Source organism: Pelodiscus sinensis, unplaced genomic scaffold (assembly GCF_049634645.1).
Source record: "Pelodiscus sinensis isolate JC-2024 unplaced genomic scaffold, ASM4963464v1 ctg58, whole genome shotgun sequence".
NCBI lineage: Eukaryota > Metazoa > Chordata > Testudines > Trionychidae > Pelodiscus > Pelodiscus sinensis.
The window spans coordinates 710069-724428 of record NW_027465922.1 but is presented as its reverse complement, the minus strand read 5'-3'; the positions used below and the strand labels follow the sequence as shown (position 1 = coordinate 724428).

Genomic DNA, 14360 nt, shown 5'->3' with positions numbered 1-14360 from the left:
CTGGGTTAGCGGGGGGGGGGGGGGGGGGGGCCGACAGCTCCAGCCCCGGAGCCCCCGGCCAGTCACCGCCCGGGAGGGGCAGGCCTGGGCGCAGAACTTGCAGCGCCCTGGCTCCCCAGCAGGGGGCGCTCTCAGCCTGGCCCGGCGGGCACAGCGCCATGGCCAGCGCCAAGCAGGAGCCGGACGCGCGGCCCGACCCGCCCAACCGCTGGGCAGCGGGTCAAACCCTGTCACGGCCGCCGCAGACTTGCTCCACGCCCCGGCCAGGCGCCACCTCTGGGGGTGTGCCGGGGCAGCTGGGGGCAGCGCTCAGCGACTGGGGCGGCGGCAGGGCTGCGAGGGGCAGGGGACAGCGAGACCCTGGCACCAGCCCGTTCACCCAGCACCATCAGCCCTGCCCAGAGGGAGCCCCGGCCCCGAGAGCCCCCCGAACAGCCCGGCCGGTGGGGACCAAAGTGCCCCACCCCCCACCCCTAGAGGGAAGGGGCCCGGCTGGAAAAGGACCCAGGAGTCCTGGCTCATCCCCTCCAGCCTGCTTGGTTTGAGTCCCGTTGCTGCTGGCCAGCGGGCTTCCTCCGGCGGCCCGAGTGCGGGGGGGGGGGCTGCCCCGGGGCCCTGCCGCCCGCAGCGAGCAGAGGAGAAAGCCCCGAGCCCGGCCTGAGCTGGCACTTGGCACAAACTACAGGGAACGCCCGGACCCCGCTCATAGACAGAGGCACCGCCTGCCCCCCCGCCGCGGGGCACCCCAATACAGCCTGTCCCCCCGCCGGGGGGCACCCCAATACAGCCTGCCCCCCCCGCCGCGGGGCACCCCAATACAGCCTGTCCCCCCGCCGTGGGGCACCCCAATACAGCCTGTCCCCCCGCCGCGGGGCACCCCAATACAGCCTGCCCCCCCGCCGCGGGGCACCCCAGCACAGCCTGTCCCCCCCGCCGCAGGGCACCCCACCAATACAGCCTGTCCCCCACTACAGGGCACCCCAGTACAAGCCTGTCACCCTGCCGCGGGGCACCCCAATACAGCCTGTCCCCCCTGCTGCGGGGCACCCCAATACAGACTGTCCCCCCCGCCGCGGGGCACCCCAATACAGCCTGTCCCCCACTACAGGGCACCCCAGTACAGCCTGTCACCCTGCCGCGGGCACCCCAGTACAGCCTGTCCCCCCCGCTGCGGGGCACCCCAATACAGCCTGTCCCCCCCCGCCGCGGGGCACCCCAATACAGCCTGCCCTCCCGCCGCAGGGCACCCCAATAAAGCCTGTCCCCCCCCGCTGCGGTAACCCCAATACAGCCTGCCCCCCCGCCACAGGGCACCCCAATAAAGCCTGTCCCCCCCGCGGCGGTAACCCCAATACAGCCTGCCCCCCCGCCGCAGGGCACCCCAATAAAGCCTGTCCCCCCGCTGCGGTAACCCCAATACAGCCTGCCCCCCCGCCGCAGGGCACCCCAATAAAGCCTGTCCCCCCACCGCAGGGCACCCCAGTACAGCCTGTCCCCCCCGCTGCGGGGCACCCCCAATACTGCCTGGCCCCCCACTAGAGGGCACCCCAATACAGCCTGCCCCCCAAGCCATGGCACCCCAATACAGCCTGTCACCCTGCCACGGGGCACCCCAGTACAGCCTGCCCCCCCCACCGCAGGGCATCCCAATACAGCCTGTCCCCCCCGCCGCGGGGCACCCCCAATACTGACTGGCCCCCAAGCCACAGGGCACCCCAATACAGCCTGCCCCGCCACTGCAGGGCACCCCAATACTGCCTGCCCTCCAGGCCACAGGGCACCCCAATACAGCCTGTCACCTCCAATACTGCCTGCCCTCCAGGCCACAGGGCACCCCAATACAGCCACGCCCAGCAGCTGTAGGGCACCCCAGTACAGCCTGGCTCCCCAGCACAGGGCCCTTGCACCCCAAGGCACAGCCCCCAGCACCACACAAGGCCTGGCCCCTGGCACAGGCCAGCACACAAGCCCCCTTCCCCAGGCCCTGCTGCTGCCATAGGACCGGCTCAGACCCCCACCTCAGGGCAGGCCTGGCCCGGGCAACCCCCTTCCACACCTGGGGCCCCACAGCGCCCCCCTACACACAGGGCCCCAGCCCCCCACTGTGCACCCGGGGCAGGGCCTTCCCCTCGGCACCCCCAGCTCCAGCCGGACGCAGGCAGCCCAGGGCCCTCAGACGCTCCCCATGGAGCCCTGCCCGGGAGCCTGGACCCGAGCAGCCCAGCCTCCCCCCCCCCGGGCTCAGCCCCCCAGCCAGGCCTAGCCCTCCCCACAGGCCACGGATTCCTGCCCGGCTCACAACCCCCCCGGCCGAGCCCAGCTCCTCCTCAGGCCATGACCCCCCCGCCAAGCCCTGCTCCGCCCCCCCCCAGACCACGCCCCCCCGGCCAAGCCCTGCTCCGCCCCCCCCCCAGACCACGACCCCCCCGGCCAAGCCCTGCTCCGCCCCCCCAGACCACGACCCCCCCGGCCGAGCCCAGCTCCACCCCCCCGAACCATGCCCCCCCCCGGCCGAGCCCTGCTCCGCCCCCCCAGACCACGACCCCCCCGGCCGAGCCCAGCCTCCACCCCCCCAACCACGACCCCCCGGCCGAGCCCAGCTCCACCCCCCCCCCGACCACGCCCCCCCCGCCGAGCCCAGCTCCCCCCAGACCATGACCCCCCGGCAAGCCCTGCTCCGGCCCCCCCCAGACCACGACCCCCCCGGCCGAGCCCTGCTCCGCCCCCCCCAGACCATGACCCCCCCGGCCGAGTCCAGCTCCCCCCAGACCACGACCCCCCCCGGCCGAGCCCAACTCCTCCTCAGGCCATGACCCCCCCGGCCGAGCCCTGCTCTGCCCCCCCGACCACAACCCCCCGGCCGAGCCCTGCTCTGCCCCTCCCCAGACCACGACCCCCCCCCGGCCGAGCCAACTCCTCCTCAGGCCACGACCCCCCCGGCCGAGCCCTGCTCCCCCAAGGCCTGCCCAGACCCCACACCCCCAGCCTGCACGGGAGCCAGGCCATTGGCAGCCCAGGGCTCAGTAGCTCGAGGCAGGAGCCCACCTCCCCAGGGTCTGGGACCCCTTCGTCACGCTGCCCTGGGGGCAGAGTTTGCGGCTGGGGGTCCAGGCGCCCCCCGGCACTGCTCTACGGTGGCTAGGACAGGAAGGAGCGTTACTTACATGGCAGAAAGGTAACGCTACGGGCGCAGGCGTGGGCAGGAGAGAGAGAGAAGGTTACACGGTCAATGTGCTCAGTGAGACGGGCCCTGGGCCCCCGGCCGGCAGGGAACCCCTCCCCCCGGAGAGCCAGCCGCCACCGAGCGCACAGCCCGGCCCCACGGCCCCAGCAGCGCGGCACTGCCCAGCCCACGGCCCCGGCACCAGCAGCGCGGCACTGCCCGGCCCCACGGCCCCCGGCACCAGCAGCGCGGCACTGCCCGGCCCCACGGCCCCGGCGCCAGCCCCACGGCCCCAGTGCCAGCAGCGCGGCACTGCCCGGCCCCACGGCCCCTGGCTGCCACTAAGCACCCGCCACCACAGCCAGCAAGCCCCGTAACCCAGCCAGCCAGACCCCTCGCCTCAGCCACTGGGGGGCTGCGCACCTCTGGCCATGGGCCTCCTGCTGGGGGGCTCTTCCTGCAACCCCCCCCAACCACGGGGGCCCAGCCAGACTCCCTCAGCCCCACCGAGCCGCGAGCCCAGCGGGAGCACTGCCAGGAAGAGCCGGTGGGACCCACAGGGACAGACCCACAGACGCTGTTCCCCTCCCGCCTGGTCGAGGCCTGCTCCCCGCGACCAGCTTCACTGGAGCCCAGCAGCTCCCCCAAACGCAGCACCCCGTCCCCCCGCACCCCAGGCCCGGTCCCCCCACGCCCCAGACCTGGTCCCCTCCGTCCCCTCACGCCCCAGACCCAGTGCCCCCAGTTCCCCCGCACCCCAGACCTGGTCCCCTCCGTCCCCTCACGCCCCAGACCCAGTGCCCCCAGTCCCCCGCACCCCAGACCTGGTCCCCTCCGTCCCCTCACGCCCCAGACCCAGTGCCCCAGTTCCCCTGCGCCCCAGGCCCGGTATCCCCCAGTCTCCACATGCCCAGGACCAATCCCCCCCATTCCTCCTGTGCCCAGGCCCAGTCCCCACAGTCCCCACGCACCCCAGGCCCGGTCCCCACGCACCCCCCAGCTCCTGCATATCCCAGTCGCCAGCCCCCAGGTGCCCCACACCTGGTCCTTGGCTCCTGCACGTCCCAGTCCCTGATCCCCACGTGCCCCAGGCCACGTCCCCGGCTCCCTTGAGCCCTGGTCCCCGATCCCCACAGCCCCCCCATGCCCTGCACCTCCGGGATCTCGGGTGGGCCGGGGTTGTCGGGCCTGACGCCAGAGGGACTGCGCTCCCTGACTCGCTCAGGCTCCTCTGGGCGGGGTGCCTGCGCTCCCCACAGCCCCAGAGAAATGGGGCCGGCCTGGCCAGGCAAGGAAGGAGGGCCCTTCCCCCACGGGTCACTCGGTGAGAAGTCAGATCCCCTTGGCGAGGTCTCGGCCCCACCAGACCCCGAAGAGGCAGCGTCTGCTGGGGCCCAGCGGGACGGGGTTTTACAGCCGGGCTGGTGGAGCACCCCGGGCTGGTGGGGCTCACACAGTGGGGCTGGCTGGGCCGGCTGCCGGAGCCCCACAGCCACGGCTAGCTCCAGAGAGCCGTGCAGGCAAAGCACACGGGTCGGAACAACGGTCCATCCAGCCCAGGCGCCTGTCTGCTCACAGCAGCCAGGGCCAGGTTCCACCACCACCAAGGGATCCCTCCCGTCACCCATTCCCAGCCTATGACAGAGGCCAGACACACCATCCCTGCCCATCCTCGCCAACCCTCATTGATGGACCCAACCTCCATGAATTTATCTAGATCGTTTTGAACCCTCTTATAGACCTCCTGGTCTTCACCACATCCTCTGGCGAGGAGTTCCACAGGTTAACTGTGTGCTGTGTGAAGAAAAACTTCCTTTGGTTTGTTTTAAACTGCTGCCTATTAATTCCATGGCCACGACCTTCCCTCATGAGCCGGAGCCATCTCTGCCTTGCCTGGGAATCGGCCGCACTTTAACTGGGCCGGTTCTGACTTCCCCACAGACCCCTCCTGGGTGCTAGACGAGGCTCATGCCCAGACCCCCACCAGGGCCCCCCGTCTGCCGCTGCCACCCGTCACAAGCCGCACCCGGGCAGACTGCACGGGATGCCCCTCCTGCTGGCACAAATCAAGGGCTGCCCCCCCCCACAACAGGCCATCCCATGGACAGGGCTGGCCCAAGCCCTGAGCCTCCTGGATACCGCGCCCGACGCAGCCCACGCCCCCAGCACTGGTCCTCAGCCCGGGCTCTGCTGGGCACAACCCAGAGCCTCAGGCCGCACCCTTGGGATTTGGGGCGCTGGCCACGGGCTCTCCCCGCCCGTCCCCGGCAGGTCGATCCAGGCGCAAGCTCCTTGGGGCAGGGCCCCACTGCTGCCCCGTGTTTGTCCAGCGCCTAGCGCAGCGGGCACCACGAGCGATAGCCATAGCGCTGCGGGCGGCTGTGCCGAGGCGGCTCCGAGCGGCCGGGCGCCAATGCACGGCCCGTGGGCGGGGGCTGCCAACCTCAGAACGAGGCTGCCGCCAGGGCAGGGGTCCTGCGCCCTTGCAGATGGAGCGGGGGCTCACTGCCCCACACGCTGCCCTGCTTCCGGACAGTGCCTAGCCCAGGCCTGGACCCTGGGGCATCCGAGGGGCAGGGTGTGGGGAGAAACTGCCCACGCCGGTAACACCTCCTCCTCGCCCGCAGGACCAGGCCTCGCCCTCGCCTCCCCGGGCACAGACACCAGCGGGAGAAGCAGTTGCTGCCAGGGCAGCGGGTGCCTAGTGGGCACAGCGTCTAGCTACAGCTCCCCGGGAGGGGCCAGGGCTGCAGCCAGCTCGTAGGGGACACGGTGCCTGGCGGGGGCGGGCACACCCGACCCACAGCGCTCTCCAGGCTCCAGTCGCAGTCCAGCCGCAGGCTGCACCCCCACCCCACCAGCAAGGCAGCGCCGGCCCCAGCCACAGGACTCAGCAGCCAAACCCTGCACCCAGCCTCGCCGCATTCCCAGCGCACCATGTGGAGGGCGCCGAGGGTGGCACTTCCCCCCACCAGGCAGCCGGACGGTCACGCTGCCCCCTCCAGGACTGCCCGCGCTCACCCCCAGAGCAGGTCGCAGAGCCGCCGGTACACGGCCGGGAGCCACGCCTGCACTGCCTGTGGGCGGCAGGGGTCAGAGCAGGGCACCGAGCCTCCCGCCAGGACGCCAGGGCCCTCCGCACGCCCCAAGAGCGGGGCCCAGCTCAGCGCCGGCGCCCCCAGAGCGCCCCGTCCCGGGCCAGTGCTTGGGACCCGGCAGGGCACTTACGAGTGGAGGCCGTGAACGCCCGCCTTCGATCTGGGCCGACATGGTCCTCTTCTCGAACTTCAGCTCGCCCGAGTACATCATGGACCTGGCAGGGACAAGTCGCCGCGGGGTCAGGCTGGGAGCCCCAAACCCCAGTGACAGGCCGGGAGCCCCGAGCCCCAGGGACCGGCCAGGAGCCCCGAGCCCCAGGGACAGGCGCCGCGGGGTCAGGCCGGGAGCCCCGAGCCCCAGGGACCGGCCAGGAGCCCCGAGCCCCAGGGACCGGCCAGGAGCCCCGAGCCCCAGGGACCGGCCGGGAACCCCGAGCCCCAGGGACCGGCCGGGAGCCCGAGCCCCAGGGACCGCCGGGAGCCCCGAGCCCCAGGGACCGGCCGGGAGCCCCGAGCCCCAGTGACAGGCCGGGAGCCCCGAGCCCCAGGGACCGGCCAGGAGCCCCGAGCCCCAGGGACCGGCCGGGAGCCCCGAGCCCCAGGGACAGGCCGGGAACCCCGAGCCCCAGGGACCGGCCAGGAGCCCCGAGCCCCAGGGACCGGCCAGGAGCCCCGAGCCCCAGGGACCGGCCGGGAGCCCCGAGCCCCAGGGACCGGCCGGGAACCCCGAGCCCCAGGGACAGGCCGGGAGCCCCGAGCCCCAGGGACCGGCCAGGAACCCCGAGCCCCAGTGACAGGCCGGGAGCCCCGAGCCCCAGGGACCGGCCGGGAGCCCCGAGCCCCAGGGACCGGCCGGGAGCCCCGAGCCCCAGGGACCGGCCGGGAGCCCCGAGCCCCAGGGACCGGCCGGGAGCCCCGAGCCCCAGGGACCGGCCGGGAGCCCCGAGCCCCAGGGACAGGCCGGGAGCCCCGAGCCCCAGGACCGGCCGGGAGCCCCGAGCCCCAGGGACCAGCCGGGAGCCCCGAGCCCCAGGGACCGGCCGGGAACCCCGAGCCCCAGGGACCGGCCGGGAGCCCCGAGCCCCAGGGACCGGCCGGGAGCCCCGAGCCCCAGGGACTGTGTGACGTAGTGGGGGCGCTGTCCCCTCCTGTGGCCCTAGATCCTGTCTGGCAGGGCAGTCACTGGTCGCTGTGTTGGGCTGGGTGACCCCTACTGGCTGGTGTGGGGGGGAAGGGGTCTGAACGGGGGGGCTGCCTGTGGGAGGAGTGGTCTGTGGCTGGGCGGAGGGAGGCATGAAGGGAGCAGACTAAGCCCAGGACAGGGGGTCAGGGGCCCGCGAACGGCAGCCACGGGGGAACCAGGAGCCGGTGCTGGGAGCTGGCTTAAGAGCCGGTCTCCCCCCAGCCCGGTCTCTGCGGTGCCACCTGCCCCACCAGAGGGGGTGGGGTGGGGAGGGGAGGCTGCTGCGAAGCCCCTGTCCGCGGGGGCCGAGGCTCGCCGGTCCGCAGGGGTCCCAGTGGGGAGCTGGGCCCCACCGTGGACAGAGGTTGCTGCCCCCAAGCAGCCCGTTTGCCGTGGCCCGGGCTGGCCACTGGCAGCAGCCCTCTGTCCGTGGCCAGCCCAGGTCACCTCGAGCCGGGCCTGCCTTTGGAAGGTGCCTAAGGGCCCGTGGCTCTCACCACGCTGCAGACACAGCGCCCGGCCCTGCCCACTAGCCCTGGGATCGCAGCGACTGCCCGGTCAGCCGGACGCGCAGTTCAACAGCCTTGCACCACAGCGCCGGGACTGCCACGCTGCCACGGCGCCACCCCACTGCAGGCACCGCCCAGCCAGCCACGGATGCCAGGGTGCTGCGTGGCCACTGCCACGTGGCCACAGCCTGGCCTCACACGGGGATCTAACCCCACGCCAGGCGCCAGGACTCCGTGACCGAACTCTGGGCCCTGGAGCAGCCGCCCCGTGGCCTCTCGCGTCCCGTGGCACGGCCGGGGCTGCGGCTGCTGCGTGCCACGGAGCTGAGGGGCAGGGGCTCTGTTCCCCAGGCCTCCGGCACCATCCCTACCCCAGAGGGGGGAGGCCGGGTCCTGCTGGGCAGGGCAGGGCCCCCGGCAGCCTCCCTGCGCCGTGGCCTCACCGGAGGATGGAGAGGCTCCGGGCCCCGATGTCCTGGCAGCCGTGCTGGATCCCCGCGATCAGGTAGGGGACGAACTTCTGGATGGAGCCTTTGTCCTGGATGGAGCCGGACACGCCCTGCGCCACCTTCACCTTGTCCCCCTCGCTGCGGGCACAACGGCGGCTGTTACGGGCCAAGGGCCCGTGCCCCCGATCCCCCTGGGACCCTGTGCCCCCCGATCCCCCCTGGGACCCTGTGCCCCCCTGATCCCTCTGGGACCCTGTGCCCCCCCGATCCCTCTGGGACCCTGGGCCCCCCCGATCCCTCTGGGACCCTGTGCCCCCCTGATCCTCCCGGGACTCTGCTGCCCAGGGCCCCCCTGATCCCTCTGGGACCCTGTGCCCCCCGATCCCTCTGGGACCCTGGGCCCCCCGATCCCCCTGGGACCCTGGGCCCCCCTGATCCTCTGCTTCCCCGGGCCCCCCTGGGATCCTGGGCCCCCCCGATCCCTCTGGGATTCTGCTTCCCCAGGCCCCCTGGGACCCTGTGCCCCCCGATCCCCCTGGGACCCTGTGCCCCCGATCCCCGTGGGACCCTGGGCCCCCCTGATCCTCCCGGGACTCTGCTGCCCAGGGCCCCCCTGATCCCTCTGGGAGTCTGCTGCCCCTGGACTCTGTGCCCCCCTGCCCCCAGCGTCGGCCGGGCTGCGGGGAGGGGCAGCATGGGGCAGGCTGGCTCCCGGCTCCAGGCCCCGTGGGCAGGGGGTCTCACCTGAAGTATCGCTTCTGGCTGCTGCTGTTCTTCTCCATGGCGTCGAGCGAGCCCATGCCCCGGTACTTCTTCAGCCGCACCCCGTCCGAGAAGAAATACTCGCCCGGCGCCTCCGTGGTGGCCGCCAGGAGCGAGCCCATCATCACTGCCCGGCCGGAGAGCGCGGAGAGCGGAGCCGTGAGCGCCGGGCGGAGCCCAGCCCACGGCTCCCACGCCTGCCCCGCTCCCCAGGTGCATGCTGGGGGCAGGAACCATGGGGCACAGCCAGCCACGAGCCCCCCGAACCCCGCGGCGCAACGCAGCCCCCGAACCCCCTAGCGCAACGCACCCCGAACCCCCCGGCTACAACGCAGCCCCCGAACCCCCCGGCTACAACGCAGCCCCCGAACCCCCAGAGCAATGCAGCCCCCGAACCCCCCGGCTACAACGCAGCCCCCGAACCCCCTAGGGCAACGCAGCCCCCGAACCCCCCGGCTACAACGCAGCCCCCGAACCCCCAGAGCAATGCAGCCCCCGAACCCCCCGGCTACAACGCAGCCCCCGAACCCCCAGAGCAACGCAGCCCCCGAACCCCCCGGCTACAACGCAGCCCCCGAACCCCCAGAGCAATGCAGCCCCCGAACCCCCCGGCTACAACGCAGCCCCCGAACCCCCTAGAGCAACGCAGCCCCCGAACCCCCCGGCTACAACGCAGCCCCGAACCCCCTAGAGCAACGCAGCCCCCGAACCCCCCGGCTACAAACGCAGCCCCCGAACCCCGCGGCGCAACGCAGCCCCCGAACCCCCCGGCTACAACGCAGCCCCCGAACCCCCTAGGGCAACGCAGCCCCCGAACCCCCGGCTACAACGCAGCCCCCGAACCCCCAGAGCAACGCAGCCCCCGAACCCCCCGGCTACAACGCAGCCCCCGAACCCCCAGAGCAACGCAGCCCCCGAACCCCCCGGCTACAACGCAGCCCCCGAACCCCCAGAGCAATGCAGCCCCGAACCCCCTAGAGCAACGCAGCCCCCGAACCCCCTAGGGCAAGGCAGCCCCCGAACCCCCCGGCTACAACGCAGCCCCCGAACCCCCAGAGCAATGCAGCCCCCGAACCCCCCGGCTACAACGCAGCCCCCAACCCCCCCGGCTACAACGCAGCCCCCGAACCCCCTAGAGCAACGCAGCCCCGAACCCCCCGCTCCCCGCTACAACGCAGCCCCCGAACCCCCTAGCGCAACGCTGGGGGCAGGGCTGCAGCCACCAATCCCTCAGGGCAAAACCGATGCCCTGCCCCTCCCCGTCCCGCCCGGCTGGGCCCCCCAGCACGTCCGCTCTGCAATCGCTGTGTCAGGCCTGGATGTGGTCCCCGAGGGGGGGGGCAGGGGGGGGAAACGCTCGGGGCAGCACCCCTGAAAGGAGGGAATTTGCCTGGGGAATCACATGGGGTCCAGGGTTTGTCATGAACTGACGGGGGGGGGGGGGGCACGTGGGGAGGCACCAAACTGAGCCCCCGCCCCGCCCCCTGCAGCCCAGCGCCCCCTGCTGGGCCCCGCCCCCCGCAGCCCAGCGCCCCCTGCTGGGCCCCGCCCCCCTGCAGCCCAGCACCCCCTGCTGGGCTCCCACCCCCTGCAGCCCAGCGCCCCCTGCTGGGCCCTGCCCCCCTGTAGCCCAGCGCCCCCTGCTGGGCCCTGCCCCCCTGCAGCCCAGCGCCCCCTGCTGGGCCCCGACCCCCTGCAGCCCAGCGCCCCCTGCTGGGCCCCCACCTCCTGCTGTGCCCCTGTCCTCCTCCCTGCAGCCCAGCACCCCCTGCTGGGCCCCGACCCCCTGCAGCCCAGCGCCCCTTGCTGGGCCCCGACCCCCTGCAGCCCAGCGCCCCCTGCTGGGCCCCGACCCCCTGCAGCCCAGCGCCCCCTGCTGGGCCCCGACCCCCTGCAGCCCAGCGCCCCCTGCTGGGTCCCCATCTCCTGCTGTGCCCCTGTCCTCCTCCCTGCAGCCCAGCACCCCCTGCTGGGCCCCTGCCCCGCTCCCCACAGCTCAGGCTCCCTAGGGCCACTGGGGCCAGCGCCCGGCGGATCCCCGCCCTGCCTCACTCACCCGTCGAGGCTCCTAGCGAGAGCGCCTTCACCACGTGCCCCACGGTCTGGATGCCGCCGTCAGCGACGACGGGCACGCCGAACCTGCGGGCGTACTCCGCCACCTTGTACACCGCCGTGCCCTGGGGCCTGCCGCACGCCATCACTGCGCCAGAGACGGGCGTCGGCGCCGGGTCCCAGCCCCACCGGGGCAGCAGCCGGGAGACCTCCAGCTGCCCCCCGCCCGGCCCCCAGCCGCCCCCTCCCGGCCAGCCCCCACCCGACCCCCGCCCAGCCTCATCCGCCCTCGTCTGGCCCCCGTCACCTCTCGCCCCGCCCCCGCCTAGTGGGACACTGGCCCGGTCCCTGGGGCCGCGAGCCCCCCTCCCTCCCCCCGCGGCCGGCACCCCGCCCCCACCTTCCTGCGTGATGCAGATGGAGCCGCAGCCCATGCCCACGCGCAGGGCGTCCACGCCTGCGTCGATCAGGTTCTTGGCCTGCGCCGCTGTCACCACTGTGGATCCAATAGGAGACCAAAGCAAAGCGGCCGTGAAACACCCGCCCGGCCCCCCGCCGGCACGTCCCGCCCCGCGCGCACTGGGCCAGGCCCCCGTGGGAGGCAGTCAGGGGCCCTGGGCCGGACCTAGCAGCTGCAGCCACCAGAGCAACTAGGCAGGGGCGCCCTGAGCTCCCGGCTGGCACCCGGCGCTGGGCACAGTCCCTGCCTGCTCCCCTCCCGAGCAGAGGGGCGTGTGCACATGCAGCCCCCGAGCACGGATGCCACAGCTTGCTGCTCAGAGGCCCTGGCCAAGGGACACGGGTGGGCGTCTCCCATCACCAGCCCAGTGGCTGGAGCCGGGCCGGGGAGCAGCTGGCGGGCCCAGACGTGCCGTGCGAGGCACCGGAGCCGTGCCGGGGAGCAGCTGGCGGGCCCAGACGTGCCGTGCGAGGCACCGGAGCCGGGCCGGGGAGCAGACTGGCGGGCCCAGACGTGCCGTGCGAGGCACCGGAGCCGGGCCGGGGAGCAGACTGGCGGGCCCAGACGTGCCGTGCGAGGCACTGGAGCCGGGCCGGGGAGCAGACTGGCGGGCCCAGACGTGCCGTGCGAGGCACCGGAGCCGGGCCGGGGAGCAGACTGGCGGGCCCAGACGTGCCGTGCGAGGCACCGGAGCTGGGCCGGGGAACAGACTGGTGGGCCCAGACGTGCCGTGCGAGGCACTGGAGCCGTGCCGGGGAGCAGACTGGTGGGCCCAGACGTGCCGTGCGAGGCACCGGAGCCGGGCCGGGGAGCAGACTGGTGGGCCCAGACGTGCCGTGCGAGGCACTGGAGCCGTGCCGGGGAGCAGACTGGTGGGCCCAGACGTGCCGTGCGAGGCACCGGAGCTGGGCCGGGGAGCAGACTGGCAGGCCCAGACGTGCCGTGCGAGGCACTGGAGCTGGGCCGGGGAGCAGACTGGTGGGCCCAGACGTGCCGTGCGAGGCACCGGAGCCGGGCCGGGGAGCAGACTGGTGGGCCCAGACGTGCCGTGCGAGGTGTTCCGACACTTCCCCGCACCCAGCTCCAGGGCGCGCCTGTCGGAGCAAGCTGAGAGGTGCCACCAGCCACCAGGGCCGTGCTGATCCAAGCCCCGCCCCACCCGCTCGGGCTGTGCCCGAGACTCACCATTTCCCCCGACCACCTGCAGCTCGGGATACTTCTGCTTGATGTGATGGATCATGCCGATCTGATACACGGAATTGCCCTGGGAAGAGTCCTAGGGGGGAGGGGGGGGTCGTTAGAGCAGGAGGGGCAGCTCCAGTCTTACCCCCACCCCAGTCCCCACAGCTGAGCCCCACGCCGGGGGAGAGGAGAGGGGGTGTGGGAAGGAGACTCCAGTGCGGGATGGAAACTTCCATCTGTCCAGCCCACGGCTCAGCGCCGGTGTCCTGCGCGTGCCACTGCTGGCCCAGAAGCAAGGCCCATGTCCAGCCAGGGAGGGGACAGCCCCCCTTGGGGGGAGCTACAGAGACACGTGTCCATGGCACCGGGGCTGGGATCCATCCTCAGCACTTTCCCACGGGGGTTAGGGGCTCTGGCCCTAGGGACAATCTGCACGCAGAAGGGGAAGTGGACAAAGATTGTCTGCAGACCGGGGCGGGGCGGGCGTGGGGCCGGCAGACTCTCTGGGGTGGGTGGGCGTGGGGCCGGCAGACTCTCTGGGGCGGGTGGGCGTGGGGCCGGCAGGCTCTCTGGGGCGGGGTGGGCGGGCGTGGGGCCGGCAGACTCTCTGGGGCGGGGTGGGCGGGCGGGGGGCCGGCAGACTCTCTGGGGCGGGGGGGGGCGGGCGGGGGGCCGGCAGACTCTCTGGGGCGGGGGGGGCGGGCGGGGGGCCGGCAGACTCTCTGGGGCGGGTGGGCGTGGGGCCGGCAGGCTCTCTGGGGTGGGGGGGGCGGGCGGGGGGCCGGCAGACTCTCTGGGGCGGGGGGGGCGGGCGGGGGGCCGGCAGACTCTCTGGGGCGGGGGGGGCGGGCGGGGGGCCGGCAGACTCTCTGGGGCGGGGGGGGGCGGGCGGGGGGCCGGCAGACTCTCTGGGGCGGGGGGGGGCGGGCGTGGGGCCGGCAGACTCTCTGGGGCGGGGGGGGGGGGCGGGCGTGGGGCCGGCAGTCTCTCTGGGGCGGGCGTGGGGCCGGCAGACTCTCTGGGGCGGGGGGGGCGGGCGTGGGGCCGGCAGTCTCTCTGGGGCGGGGTGGTTGTGGGGTCCTGGGGTTACCCTCCCCCGCGAGACCCACCAGCACCACCACGTCGACCCCGGCCTGCGTGAGCAGGTCCAGCCGGTACTTGTCGTCCTCGCGGGTGCCGATGGCCGCGCCGCACAGCAGCTGCTTGCGCGAGTCCTTGGAGGCCAGCGGGTAGTCGCGGTTCTTCTTCAGGTCCGTGCGGGCGATGATGGCCACCAGCTCGTCGCTGTCGTTCACGATGGGCAGCTTTCCTGGGCGGGCGGGGGGGGGGCGTCAGCCAGCGGTGGGGGGCACCTGCACTGCCCCACGGTGCCAGGGCCCAGCTCCACCACAGGGCCGCCCAGTTCCCTGCCCTTAACGCTGAGCACGGCCAAGGGCCCCTCCCTCCCGTGGCCTGGCCCAGCGCCCCGGGACAGCGCTCGCTCGGGAGGTGAACGTGCAAAT

At 73.7% G+C, this 14360-nt stretch overlaps 1 protein-coding gene across 1 annotated transcript in view; it reads right to left on the bottom strand.

The window, feature by feature from the left end:
- Nucleotides 1–14360, bottom strand: part of IMPDH1 (inosine monophosphate dehydrogenase 1) — a 32615-nt gene that overhangs the window by 180 nt on the left and 18075 nt on the right. The window contains 8 exon segments of the mRNA XM_075916752.1: nucleotides 6392–6411; nucleotides 6413–6476; nucleotides 8397–8540; nucleotides 9147–9291; nucleotides 11221–11364; nucleotides 11617–11712; nucleotides 12862–12952; nucleotides 13968–14167. Coding sequence (XP_075772867.1) covers nucleotides 6392–6411; nucleotides 6413–6476; nucleotides 8397–8540; nucleotides 9147–9291; nucleotides 11221–11364; nucleotides 11617–11712; nucleotides 12862–12952; nucleotides 13968–14167 — 904 coding nt within the window.